The 25,773-nt window shown below is 43.5% G+C and overlaps 1 protein-coding gene across 26 annotated transcripts in view; it reads right to left on the bottom strand.

Annotated features, from left to right (window-relative positions):
- Positions 1 to 25,773, bottom strand: part of RBFOX1 (RNA binding fox-1 homolog 1) — a 2,071,930-nt gene that overhangs the window by 70,173 nt on the left and 1,975,984 nt on the right. For 22 of the 26 annotated variants that reach the window (XM_040458700.1, XM_040458711.1, XM_040458701.1 and 19 more), the window contains one exon: positions 20,310 to 20,390. The exons of the other annotated variants lie outside the window; for them this stretch is intronic. In XM_040458700.1, coding sequence (XP_040314634.1) covers positions 20,310 to 20,390 — 81 coding nt within the window. The remainder of the gene's footprint in view (positions 1 to 20,309; positions 20,391 to 25,773) is intronic. 26 annotated transcript variants of the gene reach the window in all.

Genomic DNA, 25,773 nt, shown 5'->3' on the forward strand with positions numbered 1-25,773 from the left:
AAAGCACACATGCCGGGTGGAACTCCTACCTTCACTGTCCCGGGGAAAACAGGAAGATGGAGAACAGCTCAGAAACCAATGCTCTGCACCCAAACAGCTGGACACTAGAGCCCAAGGTCTTATCTACTGCACAACAAGGCAACTAGGCAGCTGGGATCAAGGCATCCCATGTTGGCCCTGGGCAAAAACTTTGCACTCCCACTCTCTCCGTGCCCCCTAGGGGCTCTCAGTGTTTATTTCCCTCCTACAGCCCGTACAAGGGTTTCATCGTCTCCCTGTATCCATACCACGGCCAAGAAAACCGGCCCCAATTCATCATGGACCGAGTTAATTTGCAGGGGAATCTGTTGACAAGCCTCCCTGAGACCTCAATATGCTCCTTGTTGGGGGCAGAGGGTGGCAGTAGGGGGAGGGCAGGTGCCATTTCTTCTGTTCTATATTTATGTTCTGAGATTTCAAGACACCTGGAAGGGCTTTGCTCCTTTTCTGCTAATTGGATACAGGCCACAGGGATCACTACTGATTTATGTTCCCGATAAGAGTCCAAGGCAAGCTGTTTTCCTTCTCCAGTGGGGTTTTGCTCCACATCTGGATGGGAGCCAGGGGAGCCACACACGATCCAAAAATATTGGGGAAATGGACTCTTCCAGTGATGGGAAGCTGTGGTATGCGAGCATGGTATTATATCCACAAACCTAACTACTGTCAAAACAATGAGCTCCTTTGACTAACTTCAACAAGAAATTTTCTCCACGATTTGAGAGCTTTGACTAAAAAACTCGCATAATATTTGGGAGTATTCCACTTGTTTTCTAAATATAAGCAATGTATTAATATTATCATCACTCATAACTCTGTTAGAAACAGTCTCTTCCTTAGAAAAGAAATACACAGGTCGCCTAGCAATAAAAAACAAAGGAAACTAAATGCAATGAACACACAAGAGATGATTTACTCTGAGCAGTGAATCTGGTGTTCCCAACGCAGAAATGCTTCCCAAATTAAAAACAAATTCAAAAAGCGGCAACAACAACAAAAAAAAACCCCACACACAGTGCTCACGTGAATATTCTTTCATCGTTAGGTCTTTGAACGAGGACAGCAGCCTTCGTTTTAACTAATTGCCACATTATTCCCGCTTACCTCCCGAAGTTAGCTGTTGTCTCTTTTCTCCTGGGTTACAAATGGTCTGATTAATCCAACAGACATGTGTGGTGAATGCCATGGCTGCCGAATGCTCAGAGATAGGCTTTTACTGTGCAGAAGACGTATTTGTGATCTGTCTACTCACAGGTATTGACAATACCCCCCCGGGCAGGATTTCTGTAACATTTCATTCAGCAAAACGAGAATGAATCTCAATCTTGGGAGGCTTTAACTTGGCGGGACTGCAGAAGGCATTTGCAGAGGTGCTTTCTGTCATTTGAAGGAACACGGGAGACAAAGCCGTGAGATGCTGAGATCTATTTTAATTTGGATGAAGCAATTTGCCATAATCTGTTCGTTTGACAAAGCCTGTACCGGTGTCAATTTAGCTTTTATCAAGCAGCCAGAGGAAAAAAAGGCAAATAATTTATATAAATAATTACCTTATCGAGTGCGGATACACAGCAAAGTTTCAATTGTTAAATCATTCATGATCTGGCTAACAGGTGGCTGAAACAGCAAGCTCGGAGAATTGCCTCTCCAGGTAGGAAACAAGGCAAGTGAGATAAATTAGCTTCAGAGGCTGGATGGATTTCCCATGGTTCTCTGGGGCTGCTGCAGCTCCTGAACATGAAACTCTCAGACGGGGGTTGGCAGTGGTGCACAGGATGGGTACAAGACGCAAACGCACCGGTCACTTCACTTCCAGCCTGTATCTATCGCTGTGGGTACAGATGGTCGGCGTTGGGGCCATCTCATTTTGAGAGTCAGCTACCACACTTGGAAGGCTGAATCCCAATCCTTTGAGCCACTCCCCACACAAACCTTGAGGACAGGTATCATCCGGACCTACGGATCATTTGCCTGAGCTGGAACCCACCCCAAACTCCCATCTAGAAGAGACCAAAGGAGAACCATTCAGAAATAGGTTGTCCAGTCACTAGGTTAATATAAACATTCCCAACTAGCTTAAAAGTCCCAAGAAGATGCCTTCTATGAAAGAAAGGCAAAGGGTAGACATCTGTTTGAGGAGCAGTCTGAATGGCTCTTGACACGAGGGTGCTCACAAGTGGGTAGGTATTGATGAGTATGTTCCTGGTAATCAGCCTTGGCCACAGTCACACCACTGGTATACCATGACAATGGACACCCAACTCTGCCTGAATCCAGGTCTTGTCACTGAATACATTGTTGCTTAAGAATTCTGTAAAACCAGTACTAGGGATGAGGGTTTGCCAACAATAATGAACCTTTGGGAAATGCTTCTTCAACCCTAGTAGCAATTAACCAAGGGTGGGTATAATATATATCCTCGGGCAGGTGTGCCCATAGAAGTGGTTCTGGTATGTTTGTTTTTCTTTAACAAGCAATTAGGCATGAAGATCCTATAATGCATGCAAAAACAAACAAACAAACAAAAAACCCAAGGAGACAGATTGAAAATATGTAGTGTGTTATTTGGTCCTAAAAACTGCACTTTGTAAACACTCCCCTCCCCAATTCTCCAGGAGCAATAAAATAGCTTCTGGCATGACAGTACTTTTACATCAATGAAAACACGATTTAAGAAAATGGTGTTTTTGGAGTGAAGCAGGTGTTTACATTACCGTGTTCAAATGAGCTGGGCAAGGCTCTTTTCCCTTCCATGGAGGCAAGCTCAGCTTCCCATCCTGACTCTCTGCACTGCACTGGGAAATGTGCTCTTTGAGGAGAAATAAGGCAAGGGGAGGAGGGGGCCACTTCTGTGGTTGGGCACATTTTGGTGCAAGAAGCACCAAGAACCCCCACCCCAGCGCTTGAATTACATGTCACTGGATGTTCTTACTCCCACTTCTAATCAGTTCACTCCCAGCCGTGCAGACTTTGAGCTGACTTGGCTCAGTTTACAAAGCTGGGTCCCCTAGGAACACACACCTGCTACATTACATCAAGTGGTCCCCTTTATAGTCCAGGAATCAAACAGGATCTTATTTTTGGCCCCTGAAATGTTCAGATTCGGTCTGAACTCAGAATAGCTTTTTTCTCCCCCCCCATTTTAAATCCACGTTAGTTTGAGAAAGCAAATGAAGTCCAGATGAGTGCTCAAAAACATTATTTTTTCTAAAATAAGGTTCTCAGCCCATTGAAGGATTTCTCTCTCATCCCCGCCAAGGGCTACAGGAAGGTAGGCATGGCCCCAGAGTTAAATGCGGGAGCTGCACCAGGCAGTTTGTTGGTCTTACAAACATGTGAGCATTAAAAAGTACTTTCTGTCAAGGCTGCCATAGGACTTGGGGTTTCTAGGGAGCTCCCCCAAAACAACTGCCTCACTGCCTTTCAGAAACATCTCGTCTCGGCCTCGTTCTCTGCCTGTGTACACACTGGAATCCCAGGGCAACGTAGTTTATTGTTTTAATATCTGTCTAACACAAAGCAAACCATCCTCTAGTGACTCCTTATCTGTCATATGTATTTCTGTGAAAGAAATATCAAGACAAATAAGATGTTTGGGGGCACACCACGGGATCGTAGTTTTTGCAATTGGCAGCCTTTTGCAGAAGCGAAACCCCCGTCTGCAAAAGACTAAAGCCACTATTCTGCATTGAGATTAATAACCAAAGTGCGAGGAGAGCTAGACGGCAGCCGCCTGAAATGTGGCTGCTCCTTTGCAGATTCTTTCCTGTAAACAACTGAGGATGTTCAACTAGTGGGCTTTCCCACCCACCCTGGAAATTGTTCTTTTTTTTTTTTTTTTGGTTTTGTTTTAAAGGGACAAAACAGTAACAACAAAGTGGTCTGGGTCAGGAGCTAACCCTGTTGGGGCAGTAGTGGGGCATGGATTGAAAATACAACTAAACCTGTTGAGGAAACCGGTGTCCAGGTGAAATAACTACATTAACATAGGAGCTAGCAAAAACCTGTTAAAAACAAGCTGTTCATGAATCAGAGCTGTGCCGAACTGTGGGAAGGCAGGGCTGATGGAACAAGGCAGAGGAGACCATGCTTCAGCCACGGAGAGGCTGACTCGGGGATTTGGAAGGCAGAGGTGGGAGGTGGCAGCTGGCAGCTGTGGACAGTCACAGTTCACTAAGTCAGGACCTGTGCTGTGACTGAGGTGACAGGCAGGGCACGGCACATTAGGTGTCTCAAAGTCTCCACGTCCCTGGGTTCAATGAGGGACATAGGATTTTAGCAGGCAAGTATGTCTATGTATAGGTGCTGGATGATGGTGAAACAGCAATATTTAAGGGACCAAGAGGCACCAAAAAGCTCTGTGAACAATGGATAAGTCTCCCATCAGGTATGGTCCCCAAATAACCCTGTAATTTGTTTGCAATTCTGAGACATTAGCATTACGTATCTATGATCTGTCTTGCCCACTAGAATGCAGCACTCGAGAGGCTGACTTAGGGACGCCTTGCTCATGGAGTATTTATAGTGCCTGGAACTGTACCTGGAATACAGAAATAACTTGATAAACACCATCAAAGAACTGATAAGTGAGTAAAGAATAGAAGGGATCATTTCAGAGATGATGACAGAGGGGACACAGGTATGTTGTCATCATAATGCTGAGCCACAGATGTCGAAGAAGCAAGGCACTGATTCCTGATTAGAAGGATCCACTCCACAGCACCTGTTCAACCAGAAGTTGTGGGAGGAGCCAGAAGCAGCCCAGGCAAATGATGAGGCACCCTAAGTTAATGGAGTCTCACCATGTATCCCAGGGAAACTGAGGCAGGTCTTGGGGAAAGCCAACAGCACCAAAATAATGCCTCCAAATCCACCTTTGTTTGTTGATGGTTATGAGGGCAAAACTAAGTCAATCCATGATCTAGACTGAATTCATGTATATATCTTACTGTGATGTATACCAAGAGAAGGGTATTCTGTTTATGTGCCCACTTTCCACTATTGGTTTTAAACTGTGATAGAATGGCAAAAATGCAAAAAGTTCAAGGGGGTACACACTGAAAAGAATGTTCCTTTTTCTCTCCCTCCCCAAGTCCTGGTGTCCTGCCCTTTCAGGTAAGAATGTTAGCCTAACAAAGGGGTTGGTAAACTAGGGGGCCCTCGGGGGCCACAGAGGGCCCCAAGACCCCTTTGGTCAATAAAGGGTTAATGGAAGCACAGCCAGACCTATTCATCTACGTACCGTCTGTGGCTACTTTCAAGCTATAGATAGAGTTGAGTACTTGCCAAGAGAAAGCAGACGGCCCATAAGGCTGGAAATATTTACTCTCTGGCCTTTGGAAGAATAATTTTGCCAACCCTGGCCAGACGCATCGGACGGGAAAGAAATGTCTCTGTAGCAACCCAGGGATGGGAAAAAGGAAGCACAAGGTTGGCCTGAATGGTGAAGCTGGACAGCTGCCTAGAAGCTGCACTTGACCACTCCCTTCTCAGACATTTCCAGGAGGGGAGCATGTGGCCTCTTCCATCCCCCACCCCGAACGTGTGGGTAAATTTAGACACTAGTAAAGATGGAAGGCTTGGGGTGGAGTTAGGCTGGGTTTGAAGGTGATCTGGTTGGGGCATCTTAAACAAATTTCTCAATCCTTCTAATCCTAAATTTTCTCAAACGAAAAGGGACATAAAAATCACACTGATTTCATAGTTTTCTTGGAGGATTAAAGGAGAAGGTTCATGTGAAGAGCTTAGCTGAATGCCTGACATATAGTAAGTGCAAAGTAACTCTTACTCAATATTAGTATTGTTACTATTATTTTTTTATTATTAGTTCAGGGCTGGAACAAGATTAAAGCCAGTTAGGTGCTCATCTTGGTGCAAAATATAAGGGGAGGTGGCTCCAGTAATTAGGATAAATCATATTTCACTGTAATTTTTAAAAAATTAAATTTTTGGGGCGCCTGGGTGGCGCAGTCGGTTAAGCGTCCGACTTCAGCCAGGTCATGCTCTCGCGGTCCGTGAGTTCGAGCCCCGCGTCGGGCTCTGGGCTGATGGCTCGGAGCCTGGAGCCTGTTTCCGATGCTGTGTCTCCCTCTCTCTCTGCCCCTCGCCTGTTCATGCTCTGTCTCTCTCTGTCCCAAAAATAAATAAACGTTGAAAAAAAAAATTAAAAAAAAAAATTAAATTTTTATTAAAAAAATCCATGATGAAAAGACTCTCAAAGTTTAAAAAAAGATGTGCTATCCTGAACATATGGGACCCTAAGGTAAAAAAAAAAAAAAAATCAATAATACTCATCTTGCCTTCATGGAAAATTTTGATATTTTGCTCATTGTTGATTTTTTCCATTAACTTCAACTTTTGAAAATATTGCATTAGAATATTATTTATCTTGGCTACTGAGTTTTTTTGGCACCTCTTTAAATTTTGTCTGAAGTGAGTCCCTCTCTTGTGTCACCCTCATCCCGGCTCAGATTATTCTTCCTTTTAAGTGATTCCTCCAGAAAATATTAGTAAAGACCTTTCCAGAGCCCCACAAAGCTGAGATACTAGAGACAGAGAAAGAACACATGGGTTTTTAAACCAGTTTGTCAGTATCACAGTGACCCGTACGTGTACTTTCCATCAACTGTACTCAGTCTAATGACATTTTCTGTGTTGGGCAGAAGAAAGAGGAAGCCATAAATTAATTTAGGCTGTTACTTTAATTACAGAAACCAATGGAAGTTCTATCAATTACTTAAAAGTATAAGAGAGCAGGCCTGATTTATGTATGTTTCTGCCACTTAAATCATTGCTTTATGAATTCCACACAATTACTTCCATAAAATCTGCAATCAATACATCAATTAAAACCATGCTAGCACCGCTTGCCCTTGAGTTTCATAAAAGTGAATAAATGAGGAAGTGATTTTGCATTTTGATAACATTTAGCATCCAGAGACTGTGGTATCAGATTCTGCCCCCCCCCCCCCCCCCCCCCCCCACGGATCAGGCGGGAATAAATCTTGGGGAGGGAGTAATCATCCAGCCATCTTCCTTTTCCTTTAGGATTTGTTCCTCATATGGATCTAAAGTTCATCCGTGGTTTCCATGTCGCTGTGCGAAAATGCACTTGTTTGCATTGATAAGCATACGGAACCACCCGCAGATTGAGGCTGGAAAATGTTTCTCTGTTGACAAATAAAACTGGTATCTCTGGTACTTGCTATGGACCAAATAGTATCCACCCCCCACCTCCCCCCAAAAAGTTGTATGTTGAAGGTCTAATTCCCAAAGTGATGCTATTTAGGGAGGAGACCTTTGGTTGGTAATTAGGTTGAGATAAAATCATGAGGTGGGGCCCTCATGAAGGGATTAGTGTCCTTATAATAAGCGACACCTGATGGCTTGCTCTCTCTGCCATGTAAGGAAATAGTGAAAAGGTGAACATTCATGAGCCAGAAAGAGAAGGGTCATCAGGAATGACCCTTGCTAGGACCCTGATCTCACATTTTCAGCCTCAAAAACTATGACAAAATAAATTTCTGTCGTCTAAGCTCCTCCAGTCTACAGTATTCGGTTATGGCAGCCTGAGAAAACTAGTAACAGTGCCGAACAATACCCACACCGGACACGGATTTTGCAACCTAAGGTGGGATCTAAAGCTGATAGAAGATGATACCGATATAGTTGCCCATGTATTTAATAATGTATAGTGGAACCTAAGCAAGATCCAATGCCCCAGAAGGGAAATATGTTTGCAATACTGTGTGATTCCTAGGTTATTCTCCCTGATGAATAATTCTCTCTCAATGGGAATTACAGATAAACTCAGAAGAACCCAGAAGAGAAAGGGGCAGATGTATACTGGAAATCCACAAGAGGTAATGTCCACGAGATGATTAATGTGGTGAATCTGACGCTCCTCATGAGGAGAAAGGCAAATGGAAACAAGAATAAACTGAGAGGCGATTTTTCACCCAACCAATTTCAACATTAAAAACAGTACAGGTGGAGCCAAGATGGTGGAACAGAATGGAAGTTGTTTTTGTTTTTGCTTCTTGCATCCATGAAATACAGCAAGATCAACACTAAACCATCCTGCACACCTAGAACACTGATTTGAGGATTAACACAACAATCTGCACAACCTGAACCACAGAACTCAGCAGGTACATGGCATGGAGAGGTGAGCTGGGGGAGAGAGAAGCCGGCAGAGGGCAGGGAGCTATTTTTGTTTGCACTGAGAGGACAGAGACGGAAGAATTTGGGAAAAACACCCCCCCCCCGCGCAAAAAAAAAAAAAAAAAGAAAAAAAAAAGCAGCCGGAGAGACAGGAAAAGTGGAAACAGCCGCAGGGACTGAACTAAAAAGGAAGGGAGGAGAAAGGAGAGGGTTTAAATTCCGTTAAGACTCTGTAAACGGGGAGCACAGAGTCTGAAACTCCTCGCCTCCATACCTGGCGGTGCTCTGGTGGGAAGGGCGAAACCTGGGGCCGGATGCGTGTTGTGATTTTGCGTGATCCCTCCAACGCTGCCGCTACACGAGATCGCGTGAACCTTCCCTGGGGCGGGCTGGCGACCAGCCGCACTCTCTGGCGACGGCAGCAGCAGAGTCCCGCAAACGTTCCCGGGTGAGGCCGGCACCTGGCCAGTGCTCGGGGAAACCCTCCCGCAGAGAATCTGAGCGGGTCTGAGCGGCGGTCTGAGCAACCCCTCACTTCGGAGGGATCAGGAAGCACAGCCACAACGGAAATAAAACTCAGAAGGGAGGTGCGCCCGGCAACCTGACGGCTTGGTCACGGACAGTGTAAAAGCGGGAGCTGAGGAAGCCCGAGACAAAGGTCGGGAGCGTGATTGCTGGTCAGGAGAGCAGCTACACTGCTACACTGGGTAGTTGTGCGACGCCGTGCTCACTATTCCTGCGCATGCGCATACACACCTACAAGCGTCACAACACTCCACCCCGGTAAGTTGGGCAGCGCCATCTAGTGGAGAACGGAGCCGTTACACTAAGCCCCGCCCAACCAGTCCAACCTCCTTCAGGAACACAAGTCTCTCTGCCTGCTTTAGTGTACTGACTATAAAGTGCTTCATAGTTTGACTTCTAGGGGAAACCAAAGTAATTTCAATCGTATTTCAGTCTGTTTGCTGGTCCATCTATTCGATTTCCTTTTTTTTCATTTCTTTTTCTTGAATACAGAGAGAGAAAAAATTTATTTTTATTTTCAATTCTTATTAAAAATATTTTTTTTTGTTTTCTACTATATTTTTTTACTTTGTTGTAAATTTTTCAAATTCTATTTTACTTCCATCATTTCACTTTATTCTATTTCATTGTATTCATTATCTCAAATTTTCCAGTTTTCCTCCCCCCCTTTAATCTATCAAGCTCCTTTCAATAACCAGACCAAAACACACCTAGAATCTAGCATCATTTATTTGATTTGTGTGTGTGTTGTTTTTAATTTTTTAATTTTAACTTTTTTTTTTACCTTATCAATTCCTTTTCTTCCTTCAGAATGATGAAATGAAGGAATTCACACCAAAAGAAAGAGCAAAAAGAAATGGCATTCAGGGACTTAATCAACACAGATACAAGCAAGATGTCTGAACCAGAATTTAGAAACACGATAATAAGAATACTAGCTAGTGTCGAAAAGAGATTAGAATCCTTCTCTGCAGAGATAAAAGAAGTAAAAACTAGTCAGGATGAAATAAAAAAATTCTATAACTGAGCTGCAATCTCAAATGGATGCCACAGTGGCAAGGATGGATGAGGCAGAACAGCCTCTCCTTATGGAGAATAATGATGCGAAAAAAAGAGAGAAACTAAGGCAAAAGAGCATGATTTAAGAATTAGAGAAATCAGTGACTCATAAAAAGGAACAACATCAGAATCACAGGGGGTCCCAGAAGATGAAGACACAAAAATGGGTACAAGGGTAATGTGAGCAAATAATACTGGAAAACTTTCCTAACCTGGGGAAAGACACAGACATCACAATCCAGGAAGCACAGAGGACTCCCGTAAGATTCAACAAAAAACAACCATCAGTAAGGCATAGCATTGTCAAATTCACAACATACTCAGGCAAGGAAAGAATCATGAAAGCAGCAAGGGAAAAAAAGTCCTTAACCTACAAGGGAAGACGTATCAGGTTTGCAGCCGACCTATCCACAGAAGCTTGGCAGGTCAGAAAGGAGTGGCAGGATATATTCAATGAACTGAATTGAAAAATATGAAGCCAATAATTCTTTTTTTTTTTAATTTTTTTTTCAACGTTTTTTATTTATTTTTGGGACAGAGAGAGACAGAGCATGAATGGGGTAGGGGCAGAGAGAGAGGGAGACACAGAATCGGAAACAGGCTCCAGGCTCCGAGCCATCAGCCCAGAGCCCGACGCGGGGCTCGAACTCACGGACCGCGAGATCGTGACCTGGCTGAAGTCGGACGCTTAACTGACTGCGCCACCCAGGCGCCCCGAAGCCAATAATTCTTTATACAGCAAGGCTGTCATTCAAAATAGAAGGAGAGAGGGGCGCCTGGGTGGCTCAGTCGATAAGCATCCAAATTCAGCTCAGGTCATGATCTCGTGGTTCATGAGTTCTGGCCCTGCATTGGGCTCTGTGCTGACAGCTTAGAGGCTAGAGCCTGCTTCAGATTCTGTGTCTCCCTCTCTCTCTGCTCCTCTCCCACTCACACTCTGTCTCGCTCTCAAAAATAAATAAACATTTAAAAAAAAATAGGAGAGATTAAAAGTTTCCCAGAAAAACAAAAATTAAAGGAGTTCGTGACCATTAAACCAGTCCTGCAAGAAATTTTAGGGGGACTCTCTGAGAGGGGAGACAAGATTACATACATACATACATACATACATACATAAATATATAAATACATAAATACCAAAAGCAACAGAGTAGCAAGAATCAGAGAACACCAACAGAAACCCCAACTCTACAAGAAACATAATGGCAATAAAATCCTATCTTTCAGTACTCACTCTAAAAGTCAATGGACTAAATCCTCCAATGAAAAGACATATGGTAACAGAATGGATAAGAAAACAAGATCCATCTATATGCTGTTTACAAGAGACCCACTTGAGACCTAAAGACACCTTCAGATTGACAGTAAGGGGATGGAGAACCACCTACCATGCTAATGGTTGAGAAAAAAAGCTGGCATAGCCATACTTATATCAGACAATTGAGACTTTAAAGACTATAACAAGAGATGAAGAAGGGCCTTATATCATAATTAAGGGGTCTATCCACCAAGAAGGCCTAACAATTGTAACCATTTATGTTCCAAATGTGAAAACACCCAAATATATAAATCAATTAATCACAAATATAAGGAAACTCATTGATAATAATACCGTAATAGTAGGGGACTTCAACACCCCACAGATCATCTAATCAGGAAATGATGTTTTTGAATGACACCCTGGACCAGAGGGACTTAACAGATATATTCAGAATATTTTATCCTAAAGCAGCAGAATATACATTCTTCTCCAGTGCACATGGAACATTCTCCAGAATAGATTACATATTAGGACACAAATCAGCCCTCCACAAGTACAAAAAGATCAAGATCATACCGTGCATATTTTCAGACCACATCACTGTGAAACTCCAAATTAAGCCCAAGAAAAAATTTGGAAAGGTAACAAATACTTGGAGACCGAAGAACATTCTACTAAAGAATGAATGGGCTAACAATAAGTTACAAAGGAAATTAAAAAGTGCATGGAAGTCAATGAAAATGATAACACCACAGCCCAAAACCTCTGGGATGCAGCAAAGGTGGTCATAAGGGAGGGAAGTATATAGCAATCTAGGCCTTCCTTAAGAAGGGAGAAAGGTCTCAGATACACAACCTAACCCTACACCTTAAAGAAGTGGAAAAAGAACAGCAAATAAAATCCCAAAACCAGCAGAAGACAGGGAATAATAAAGATTAGAGCAGAAATCAATGCAACTGAAGCCAAAAAACCAAATTGAGTAGAACAGATCAATGAAACTAGAAGCTGGTTCTTTTAAAGTATCAAAATGGATAAACCACTAGCCAGTTGGATAAAGGGGGAAAAAAAGGAAAGGACCCAAAGAAGTAAAATCAAGAATGAAAGAGGAGACATCACAACCAACACAGCAGAAATAAAAACAATAAGAGAATATTATGAGCAATTATACGCCAATGGGATGGGCAATCAGGAAGAAATGGACAAATTCCTAGAAACATATACACTACAAAACAAACAGGAAGAAACAGAAAATTTGAACAGAACCCATAACCAGTAAAGAAATTGAATTAGTAATCAAAAATCTCCCCAAAAACAAGAGTCCAGGGTCAGATGGCTTTCCAGGAGATTTCTACCAAACATTTAAGGAAGAGTTAACACCTATTCTCTTGAAGCTGTCCCAAAAAATAGAAATGGAAGGAAAACTTCCAAACTCTTTCTATGAAGCCAGCATTACCTTGATTCCAAAACCAGACCCCACTAAAATGGAGAGCTATAGACTAATTTCCCTGATAAACATGGATGCAAAAATGAACAAGATATTAGCCAACCAGATCCAACAATACATTAAAAATATTATTCACCACGACCAAGTGGGGTTTATACCTGGGAGGCAGGGCTGGTTCAATATCTGCAAAACAATCAGTGTGATTCATCACATCAATAAAAGAAAGGAGAAGAACCACATGATCCTCTCAATAGACGCAGAGTAAGCATTTGACAAAATATAGCACCCTTTCTTGATAAAAATTCTTAAGAATGTAGACACAGAAGGATCATACCTCGAGATAATAAAAGCCATATATGAGAGACCCAATGCTAATGTCATCCTCAATGGGGAAAAACCGAGAGCTTTCCCCCTAAGGTCAAGAACAAGACAGGGATGTCCACTCTTGCCACTGTTATTCAATATATTATTGGAAGTCTTAGCCTCTTCAATCAGACAACACAAAGAAATAAAAGGCATCCAAATCGACCAGGAGGAGGTCAAACTTTCACTCTTTGCAGATGACACAATACTGTACATGGAAAACCCATAAGATTCCATCAAAAAACTCTTGGAATTGATCCATGAATTCAGCAATGTGGCAGGATATAAAATCAATGCACAGAAATCGATTGCATTCCTATACACCAACAATGAAGCAACAGAAAAAGAAATTAAGGAATTGATCCCATTTACAGTTGCACAAAAAACCATGAAATACCTAGGAATAAATCTAACCAAAGAGGTGAAAAATCTATACACTGCAAACTATAGAAAGCTTATGAAAGAAATTGAAGGAGACACACACACACACACAAAGGAAAAATATTTCATGCTGCTGGATAGGAAGAACAAATATTGTTAAAATGTCAATACTACCCAAAGAAATCTACATATTCAATGCAATCCCTATCAAAATAACACCAGCATTCTTCACAGAACTACAACAAACAATCCTAAAATTTGTATGGAACCAGGAAAGACCCTGAATAGCCAAAGCAATCCTGAAAAAGAAAACCAAAGTAGAAGGCATCACAATCCCAGACTTCAAGCTGTATTACAAAGCTGTAATCAGCAAGACAATACGGTACTGGCAGAAGAACAGACACTCAGATCAATGGAACAGAATAGAGAACCCAGAAATGGACCCACAAACATATGGCCAACCAATCTTTGAAAAAGCAGGAAAGAATATCCAATCAAATAAAGACAGTCTCTTCAGCAAGTGGTGCTGGGGAAACTGGACAGCAACATGCAGAAGAATGAACCTGGACCACTTTCTTACACCAGACACAAAAATAAACTCAAAATGGATGAAAGACCTAAATGTAAGAACGGCATCAATATCCTCGAGGAGAAAGCAGGCAAAACCCTCTTTGATCTTGGCCGCAGCAACTTCTTATTCAACATGTCTCCAGAGACAAGGGAAACAAAAGCAAAAATGAACTACTGGGACCTCATCAAAATAAAAAGCTTCTGCACAGCGAAGGAAACAATCAGCAAAACTAAAAGGCAACCGACAGAATAAGAGAAGATATTTTCAAATGATGTATCAGATAAAAGGTTAGTATCCGATATCTATAATGAACTTATCAAACTCAACACCCAAAAAACAAATAATCCAGTGAAGAAATGGGCAAAAGACATGAATAGACACTTCTCCAAAGAAGACATCCAGATGGCCAACCGACACATGAAAAAATGCTGAATGTCACTCATCATCAAGGAAATACAAACCAAAACCACAATGAGATACCACCTTATACCCATCAGAATGGCTCACATTAACAAGTCAGGCAACAACAGATGTTGGCGAGGATGTGGAGAAAGAGGACCTCTTTTGCATTGTTGGTGGGAATGCAAGCTGGTAGAGCCACTCTGGAAAACAGTATGGAGGTTCTGCAAAAAGCTAAAAACAGAACTACCCTACAACCCAGCAATGGCACTACTAGGTATTTATCCAAGGGATACAGGTGTGCTGTTTTGAAAGAACACACGCACCCCAATGTTTATAGCAGCACTATCAACAATAGCCAAAGTATGGAAAGAGCCCAAATGTCCATTGATGATGAATGGATAAAGAAGATGTGGTATATGGGGCACCTGGGTGGCTCAGTCGGTTGAGTGCCTGACTTCGGCTGAGGTCATGATCTTGCGGTGAGTTCAAGCCCTACATCAGGCTTTGTGCTGACAGCTCAGAGCCTGGAGCCTCCTTCAGATTCTGTGTCTCCTCCTCTCTCTGCCCCTACCCCTCCTCTCTCCCTCATTCTCTCTCTCTCTCAAAAATAAATAAATATTAAAAAAAAACTTTAAAAAAGAAGATGTGGTATATATATACAATGGAGTATTACTTGGCAATCAAAAAGAATGAAATCTTGCCATTTGCAACTACGTGGATGGAACTAGAGGGTATTATGCCAAGTGAAGTTTAGAGAAAGACAAGTACCATATGACTTCACTCATATGAGGACTTTAAGAGAAAAAACAGATGAACATAAGGGAAGTGAAGCAAAAATAATATAAAAACAGGGAGGGGGACAAAACATAAGAGACTCTTAAATATGGAGAACAAACAGAGGGCTACTGGAGGGGCGGTGGGAGGGGGGATGGGCTACATGGGTAAGGAATCTATTTGTGAAATCATTGTTGCACTGTATGCTAACTAACTTGGATATAAATTAAAGAATAAATAAATTAATTAAAAAAAAAAAAAAGAATGTTGGGATGGAACCACCAATCCCAGGTTTGGGAAGCTGGATGTGGGATCAGAAGCACTTGTATGTCAGGGCACATGTGAGGATATTTGCTGCAGGCAGAAGTGGTGTGTGGAATGACTGTGGCCAGAGAACTGCTCAATGAGCATTCACACATGGGACAGCATGAAAACAGCCAGACAGCTGAATGGGAGGTGGTCACAAAATATGATTGATACGTGTAATGTGCCCATAATATGTATGTGTACAGACCCCTCCGTAGAAAAGCAAACAACTAACACCTCCATTCCATGTGTGTTTGTCCTTCTTTGCATCCTATTATGGAGAAAACGTGTTAAGAGGTTTTCCAGGCAACCAACAGGGGGTTGCTTTCACGTTGTATGTTTTGGGATAAAATGGGGATATTATTACCACATCATTCCACACATATGTGAGTGTGTGTGTTTATTAGCATGCTTCTCCAATTACAGTGAGCACACATCACATTTGTCATTTAAAATCTATTCATGAAATTGTAAAGAAAAAAAACAAAGTGCGTAACATTGACCTACTACTTCTTATAGAAATAAGGGCCCGTGACAGCTGGCTTTGCTAATCCAAATGAGAAAGTGACTTTGCCATTTATGAAACCTTGGATCTACCTCTTGATATTTCAAATAATAAAAAGGGGAGGTAATGTTCTAATCTGGAAGAGAGGTGACAGTTTCTCTCCATTCCTATTTTTGCCCAGAGTCATTTCGGATAGTATGCAGGCGCTGTATGCAAACCGCGCTGATCTAAAGCTGGTGACGCTCCCCGAGGCAGGAGACTCCAGACCATTGGTCCCAGGGCTGCGTGGGCAGTGAGCAAGCCCACCAGCCCTGCCCCCGCTTTCAACAAACCTCGCCGTTGAGGGGTTGGTTGTGGGCTATGCAAAGCAACCACAAGGCAATTAAATTAATTAAAATTAGTTCAGAACTAACAAATCAGCTCATCGAATTCCTTTAATTTACTTGATGAAAAGTTAATGTTTTAAGACAAAAATATTAATATTAAATGTTTTCCACTTGGTACTAGGTGATCTTCCCTAATTCTCAGGAGTTTTTGCCTTGACTTCATTTGTCTGCCAGAAAGCAGGCTCACTTTACAGTCTGGATGCTAGTGGTTCATCAGAACATGTGAGAGAATGTGTGATGTTTCATGATACAACTTGAATTGGGTTTTCACACCAGGATAAAGGTCAGGATGAGGAGGAAAAACTGGGATCAGTTAGGAATCTGTAGGATTAGGTTCTAATGACACAGAGCCCTGAGTGGAAATTTCTCTCTAAATGCTTTCACGGCCTGGGTCATATTAGGATGATTCACTTAAGTAGGTGGAAAACCCATTATGCAAAAGTGCATCTTAAAAAACAGATAACCTCAAGTAGGAATTATTTTCATTACAGAGAATTCAGCAGGGTTCCTTTAAAAACCATCTCCCCTACTGCATTTAAGGGTGTTATTTACAGATGATTAGCTATTTGGCTAGGCAGAGGGGCAATTTAAGTCTAAAACATCCAAGGCCAGTTAAAGATCCATGGGGGGAAAGACACCACAAACTCAGGAGTAATCATGGAAATCAGTGAACACACAGGATCCAATTTACCAAACTGTAATTTAGACACACCTTTCTTCAAGAGTACATTTCTTAGATAGCCATGAGAAATATATACATTTTCAGGTTAAAAAGCAGGTGTCTCCTATAAGACTTCTGAGAAGTAAGGGACCCTCAGCTTTTGGGAAGAAGCCTGGATGGATTCTTAGACAAAAAGAGGCCACACCATTCGGACCCCAAAGACAAGAGATGTGGCTCTCGGCCATGTGTATGTCAGAGCCAGAGAGGATATGAACTTCATGTGGCCATGTGCATGCCCCTGGTGTGTGTGTGTGCATGACATAGAGAGATAGAGAGAGGGCAAGCAAAAATGGCCCTTTACATGCTAGCAGGATTTTGTTTATAGAACATAGGGTGTGAATTTGCTCTATAGCCTTCACCTTAATCTGGAAGAGAAAATCCAGATGTTATACAGAAGCCAGACAACTTGCACACAGTAGAGTCCTCAAAGGTGTGGCTCACTTGGACAACTAAAGCAGAGGACCTGAGCAATGTGTCTCAGGGAGGAATGGATTATCTTGGCATTCAGGACTGTGGCCTCAAGATGGAAACAATCTACAGTCCGTCTGGTGACCCACGTGGGGAAGCAGAAGGCTCATGTAGTTGTCTGTCCTTACGAAACACTAACTGAGCTTGTCTGTCTGGGTACTGTTGCTTAAGGGATAGACAAGTGAAGATTCTTATTGTAAGAAATTAGTTTTTGCTTTGTTATGGGGTAGGAGGAGCAGCTATTTATTAGTGGTTGTTTCCTTAGCACTACTCTGTACAAGGACATTTCTTTAATATTTCTGAAAAAATCCTAACCAACCTAAGTGCCCAACCCTGAAGGGGGGGGCAGATTAAAATATAATATCATGAAATGATAGAATATTATGAGGCCATTAACATATTTTCAGAAAGTGCACATGACATGATAATAAATGAAAATAATAGGATGAAAAATGTGTAGGTACTATGATTGATTATGCAATTTAAAAGTGAAGGGTATTGGACACACATTATATAGTTTCTATCATTATTATAAATTTTTACTTCTAAAGTCAGGAAAAAAATGTATAAACCGTGAAATGCTATTACCATTTTGTATTTTCAATAATTAAACGGACCCTTTATATCTGAGATCAACACACCTTTTCTGTAAAGTGCTAGAAAGACAATATGTCAGGCTTCATGGACTATCTCTGTCTCTGTCACACGTTGTCTTATGCTTTTGTTTTGTTTCTATAACCCACTGAAAAATCTAAGACTCATTCATAGTCCACAAGCTTTACAAAAACAGGCTGTGGGCTGTGGGTTGGATTTGGCCCCTAGGCTGCAGTTGATCGACCCCTGCTTCAGATGACATTGTTTCCTCTGTATAATTCCCCCACTTTAAATATGAAGAATTTGTGACATCTTTCCATGTTTGACATTTAGGACACACAATTTCCCTAAAGCTGCCTTAGAAGACCTACCAATTCAAACCAGCCAACTTGGAATTCATTTGTTTTGTTCACTTCTGAACAGGGAACTGAAACGGAAATGTGTATTTCATATGATCACTGAAAGCCATGCTTTCCAATATGGTAGCCATTAGCCCCATGTGGCTAATTAGACTAACATTAATTAAAATTTAATTAAATAAAAAATTCAATGCCTGTGTTCCACGAGTCCACGTACTGGACAGTGCAGATAAGGAACATTTCATCTTAGTTCTATAGGACAACGATGTTAGAAAAACCAAAACAAACCAACACTCTGGAATCCAACCATGGTAAGTTTTGAATCACCAACGTTCCTTCTGAAAATAATATTTATAGAGGAGGTGGGGGATAGGGACAATGGAATGATGATGATATTTAGGGTCAAAGGGAGTCATAAAAGCAGTCAAACGCTGAATAATTTCCCAGGCTCCAAAAACCGATCTACCACATTGTGTCTGTGTGATCCTGGGTTATCACTCCATCGTGGTGCCCTCCACTCCTCCGCTGTAAAACAAACGTTATAATACCTACCTGGTGCAGACTTCAAGGATGAAACAAGGTTCACATGTGAAAATGTGTACTAGTGTCCTAATTCTCTGAGATAACATGCACACACATTTACACTGCCCAAAGGGGGCAACTTCCATACACTTAGAAAGAACCACTTCTTGCCAGTATGTTTAGATTCTTGTATCTCAGGGACACAGAAAGATACCCTGAATTTAATGAGTGCCCACACTGCTATTGAAGATACGAGGCTGGTTGGGAGGAACACAGGCTTCCCCTACAGCCTGGTGCCTTCAGAAACTCTCGGGTTTGTCACAGGCATGTTTCTGGCTCCGGGTGACTGCTTCTAACCTGTGCCCCACAGCAAAGAGTTCGGTTTTTGTGAGCCTTCGGGAATTGAGATGCTTGACTGGCACTCTGGGAGGACTCCTCTCTGTCTCATCTTCACATGATCATCGTGTGCCTCTTGCCTCTGCTTTCCACCATCCCTCTTCTCTAACTGGCTTCTAGCAGCCCACCTTCCCCTGTCCCCACACTCACTTTTGAGCATTGATCCCAAAGAGGACCTGTTTGGCAGTTAAGGGGATTTCATCACCCATGAAATACATGAGAAAGTCTCAGCTGTGGCCAGGGGTCTTTTTGAGGAGAAGCAAACCAGCTCGGGTAACCATGATGGAATCCATGAGAACTGTAATTCTTCAACCTGTTCTAGGAACTGGGGTGGGGGTGGGGCATTCTCCACCCTGGAGCATCCATCCCAGGCAGAGAAATCCTCGGTTCTTCCACACCAACATTGTGACCTACCTTCCATATTTACTTTTTGGCCTTCTCCCCACTTGATGGCCACATTCATATCTATTAAAGTAGCTTTAATTGCTATTTCCTCCACCCAGTTACATGGGGGAGAGCCACATTCTTCTCTCTCCTCCCCCTGCTCAATAGAATTGCGCAGCAAAGGGCAGAACAGCCTTGCAAACAAGTTGCTGTTTTCAGTGAGAAAATGGTGCTGGGGAGTGACATCCAAGCACCTGTTGTTAGGGGAGGATGTCGCTTGGATGGCCTGCGTATTTTACATACATCCATTATTTTCATGTTAATTTGCAAAGCTGGGATAGAAGGCAGGCAGTGAGCTTTAGACCCCCCCTCCCCCCACCATCATGCGCCTTCCCCCCCGGAATGAATGCCCCATGGCCCATCCATTGGACCTGATCCTGACAGGTCTTAACAAAGGATGACTAGGGCATCCGGGAAGTGAGCATTCAGATGTAATGAGTGAAGGAATTAGATGCTAAGGCGACAGGGAACACAGAGACATGCTTATGGGAACCAACTTCACCTTGTGGAGAGCCAAAGGGAGCGTGGAGCAGAGAGGGAGGGGAGGGGAACTTACATGGCAGGGAGGGTGATTGGACTCAGATTTATGTCACAAAACAGGAAGAGAGCCACAACAGTGGGCTTACTTGCGGAAGTATATACAAGTGAACTGGGGGCACTGTACATGGAAGATCCCTCCTGGTTTGCCTGGCACAACAGCACCGTACCTATGAGAGAGAGACAGATGGCATCTGGTTGGGGAACAGGCACACTGCACCTGAGAGTTCACGGCAACGCAAACAAGAAAGGCAGAGACACGAACACATGGCCACATCCCCGTGCCCATCGTGGGAACACCCACGGAAGCCCCATCTCAGCCGAAGGGACTCGGAAGCCCACCCTCCCCAGCCCTCCAAGAAAACGTCACTCCTTGTCATCCGGGCTTTGCGTAGTGGGGCCTGGCGGGCCCCAGGACCCGCCTTCAGATCAGTGATGGTGGCAGTGTGGCATACTTCAGAGGGAGCCTAAGAATTATCAGAGGGAAGTAGACGATAAGCCTGGCTCAGACACCACTTAGCTGTGTGATCTTGGCAAGTCACTGTACCTCTCTGTGCCTTGGGATTCCCATCTGGAAAATGGGGTGAATATACCTACCTCCAGGAAGGGTCGTGAATCGTAAGGCTAGAGACGCGCCCAACACAGGGGTTGCCACCTAATCATCACTTAGCAAAGGGTCAGCACGTGCAAAGCTTTGTTTGGAGAAAACTCTTCCTCCCCCACACTTTAGACCTTCTGAATTCGTTCTTCAGGGGAAGAACAGAAGTGCAGCAGGGAGGCAATGAATGCAACTTTCACCTTCCAAGTGACCCATCTGGGGGCCCACGCTGGGCTTGAGGTGAGACAGTCTTTGGCTTCTGCGGTTTCCCACTTGTTCCCCAAAGCTCTCAGGCTTCCAGTGGGAGAGCTGTCTCACCAAGCCTGCAATTCAGAGCTGACTGTCCTCTGCCTGATTTAAAGCAAAGGGCACCGGGCTTCTCCTGGCACAGTGGAAGTTTACAGCGGGGAAGCACGGTGGAATCTGGAGATATCTGCTCAATCTATGATGTGTTTTGGACATCCACCCACTCTGAGGATGAGCAGGGTCAGGGATCCTCAGGGTATACAATCCGTTCTCCTGCTGCTGCAAAGCTCACACTCGGAGACTTTGAAAAGGATGAGAGACACGTCTGAGGAACTGGCAGCCCATTACGGACGACGGAAATGGGCTCCTGTGTTTTCTGTTCACTTGCCCGGCTGGGCAAGGGCAGTGCCTCCATTTGGTTTTGGATCCGCTACCTATCGCCACAGCTGGAAGGCTTCCCCCATGAGAAGAAGCCTGCCTTACTGTGAGCTCACCTACATATGCTTGGAGACTTGCCACCCCTTGCTCACGAAGGGGTTCTAGAATCCTAAAGTATCTTTCCCGAGGTCGAAGGAAGTATAGTTAAAACTTGCAGCGTGAGTGGGGGTTTGCCAAGCAGAGAGGGACTGCCATGTGAACCATTAAGAGGCCGCCATCTTTCCTGAAGTGAAAAACGAAAACACAGGTCCATGACCTCCGCTCCACCATCCTTCAGGTATGGAGCCAGGATGCATGGATCCCATGAGGAGGGCTGAGAAGGCTTCTGCAGAGCCACTTCTACCCTCTGTTCCCTGTGTTTCCCTGGGTTTTGTACTTGATTTCCAGGTAAAGCAAAGCTCTATTACAATCCCTGCCTCCTTCACTGGCTCAGCCACATCCATCCATTCTTTGACAAGGAGAAGCAGCCCATGGACCATCTGAAGAAATGTCCCCTGATCCTTCCGACGCTTACCCTGGTATCCTACACTTACAGCCGGAGAAGAGCCCCCCACAAAAGTCTGGGTATGAGTGACTGACCTTCTTTTTGCAGTGAATGTATTCAGAGTCTGGTTGGGCCTGAGTCATGATCAGACTTTGCTGAAGTGATGGTTCTTTCTAGTTTATTAAAAAAAACAAAACAAAACAACAACGTAACCCAACATATAAGCGGGGACTTCATTCACATGGTCTGATTTCTCCTCAGCAAGTCTTTCTGGTTTGGGCAAGAAACTGGCATAGTATGGCAATTAACAGCAGACAAACGGAACACCAGATCTTTGGGGCATGGGGTCCAAAATCAACCAACAGGATGGGCTACGCACCCGAAGGACATGCCCTGACCCCCGCTCTTCTTTATCAATGAGTACGGAGTCTGACTTTGCAGACGCATCCATCTCTGTGTTCTTGCTCATTGCTAGAACCTTAGATACACAGTAACATCTCTATAGGATACACCCATGGCTGCCACATCAGCACCTTCTAGGGTGGGACCCGTGAGAAATTCCATGGGTCTCTCCTATCCACCTCTGGTTAAAAACCACTTTTCAAAATGAGATCTGAAGTTTCTTGGCGGGCCGTGGTTTCAAAAGAAACATAGCACAGTTGTAGCAAAAATATATCCAGAAGGACATTGCGGTATTGTGCAGTCAAAACCTTAGGGTCAATTTTCAACACTCTCAATGCAATTTACAGAATCCCATTGGGACACAACACAGATTCCCTCTAGAAAGCTAAATCCTGGCAGGGCATAATGAAGCTTTCCTAATGCTCTTACGCTGTAGATTCTGAGAAACTGGATTGAAATAACTTCTTTGGACGTCCTCTCGGTAGTGAAAAAAAAAACATTCTTTATGCAATAATTCTGACCTTTGTAAAACAAAACCCATACTGTCGCAGGACTTGGTTTTTATTTTACCTAAAAAACATCCTCTAATTTGCAAAGTATTTATTGTATGTTCTCTTAGTACTCTGTGACCTTTTCTTGAGAGAATGCTTTGAATTAAACAAAAACAAAGAGGCAGAGAAGAACATTGTAACCTCCATGCATTTTGGGGGGCGGGGGTGGGTCATGTGTGTTGGTTTCAAAAAGTAAGTCAAATAGATAATAAGGTACATGTGGCAGCATGAAGCGTGTTTACAAGGTCATTCAAGGCACCTTGTGATACAGCTTTCTAATGAACCTCTTGCACTGCATTTTCCATCCATGCCCCATCCCCCCAACATAGACCTTTTACCTCCATTTAAGCATGAACTGTCGGCCACCATGGTGACATCCTGTACTTCTCAGACTTCTGTGCCTTTGCTTATAAAGCAATTTTACTCTAATATCCAGGCTTTTGTGGGAGGAGAGGAAGGAGGGCTTTCCTCCTTAGAATTTAAAGATGGCAACTGTGTTCAATTTCTACCACTGGACATCATTCCCTACCTAGGACAGACCGTTCATCAATTTCCACAGTATCCTTTCCTATTCTGGAATCCTCAGAATCGTTCTTAACACAGCTTCTAGGCAGTTGCTACCATTTAATCAGTTGGTGGACGGATGAAACATCCATGCCATTCCTGCTCCATCTGTGAGGTTCCACCCTATGAAACTGACCTCTTTATGTCATCTAGGGAGGAATTCTGGGAATTTCACGTTTAATTTTATGTAGACCCCACCCCAATTCCAACTGTGTCACTTAAAATCTCCTCTCCTTTTCCCTGTCCCCAGGAGTTAATGGGTCATTCCCCATTCTATACTCCCATCACACTTAGAAAAATCTCCCTAGTCAGTCCTTTGTCAAGCTTGTGCTGCAACTTTTCATTTACATATTGGTCTTAGTCACAGGGAGCCTCCCCTGGGTCAGAGCCAAACCATTCTCAACTATTCCCAGCCCGTAGCAAAATACCTGACCTTCAGAAGGATTGATGAGTATGATTAAATTATTATATTTGTAAAGACACTTCTAGATTCTTTGATAAAAATAGTGCTTTGTCCAACCAATCTTTCCTGAGGGAGCCTGCTTTTGCCCCTTGTGTATAGCTGGGGATGTGCATGCCTAAAGTCCACAAGGAGTGACTTATAAACCTATCTGTCTACGGGATTCACTTGTTTCCTCCTCTTCTCTGGTTCTTTTAAGGTTGACTCAGATTAATATGAAATCTAAGCAGCCTCGTTCTGTGCCTGGCAGGAAGGAACTGGCTCCACATGGCAGACCGACACTTTGGAATAATCAGAGCCTTTGACTGTCATACTCAGTGATGCCACCATCATCAGCATCCAAGATTCCAGCATATCTACAGGGCCACTGCGGCAGGATTTGGAACCCTCCAGCTGACAGACAGTGAGCCAAGGTCTGTGTGTCAGGTAGGAAACCCAGCCCTTCCTTCTTACCTGAAGACTCCCACAGCTGTGGGGATCATTCTTGGCCCCTTGAGGGACATGGAGAAGTCTCAGAGGGGTGATTCCTATCACAGACAGGGAAGAGGAAGCATCTAAACTTTCTACTCTGCTGCCAACTCTTAGGTGAGGAAATTGGAGTCAAACCAGCTGGAACAAAGGTGCATTTTCACACCTCTGCCTTTACAGAGGCTGCTTCTTCTCCCCCTTATGGACTCTGCTCCGGCTTCGCCTCCTAGAAACCAGATCTACTTGCCTCTACTTGCCGAGTTCAGTTTCCTTCCTCTGCTTTTCTAGATTGTTGTACTGATCTATCTGATGAGTGTCTGACCATGGATGCTACGAACTCCAAGAGGCCATGAATCATGTCTCAGTCGTCTTTCATCCCCATGGATCCTGGGACCTAGGCTTAGAGGCGGGCGGTGGGGAGCGGGGGAACCTGATGAGAGGAACCACAGACTTTCGGGCAGGCAGCCATGTGGCACTCCCAAGAAGTACAATTAGAATGGATGAGGGCAAGGTAGAGAAGAGAGGCTGTTTTGAAAGTCTGCCCTTCATTTTAGCACCAAATAGGCAGAGTTCCAAGTAGCCCAGTGTGAATGACTAGGCCCTTCCTGTATTTTCTGAATTCCACAAAAAAAAAAAAAAAGAAAGAAGAAAGAAGGAAAAAATCATGTCAGAGAAACTGCTCGTCAAAGAACATGTCGACCTCAACTGCTTAGCAACTTGGAGTGGCTCACTTCTCTAGCTTCGAGGTGCAGATGAGCTAGAATGTTTGGAGAGCTGCTCCTATCTCTACCGAAATAAAAACAAACAAACAAAAAATTAAAGACACAAAGATAACAACAACACTTCATTAATCTTCCAAGAGCCAATGGGGATTGGGGACGACCTACTGTGGAAGGTTCTGAGAGTCTCACGGGCTGTCTGAACCTCCACAAGCATCTCTGTGCTAATCCTGAGTCACTTGAAAACGGAGCCCTTTGCTAGGATCCTGCTTTCCAATGTCACTTAGCCTAGTGACTCTGGAAAGAGGGCTAAGAGGAAAGCCCCGCTGGCAAATGGTAAACGAACACAGGAGACCAGTGTAGAGCTTCTCTGTCTCTAGTGCTCAGCTAAGGAAAGGTGGCTTGCAAGGACGGTCATTAATTGGGTGGGCACGTAGTGACATCTACCACTTGCCGGACACTGTGTGGGTTCTGGGGCCACACCTACTAAGCCTCATGCATCCTTCAAAAGAACGACACGCTGTCTCTTTTCGTACTCATAGGTTCAGGAACAAATACATATACAAGAAAGTGAACAAAGGAATGAGTCTGAATTGACCCCCAAAACCTTAGACACCGTGGTT

The sequence above is a fragment of the Herpailurus yagouaroundi genome, unplaced genomic scaffold (genome assembly GCF_014898765.1).
Source record: "Herpailurus yagouaroundi ecotype Mexico unplaced genomic scaffold, PumYag 222, whole genome shotgun sequence".
Lineage (NCBI taxonomy): Eukaryota > Metazoa > Chordata > Mammalia > Carnivora > Felidae > Herpailurus > Herpailurus yagouaroundi.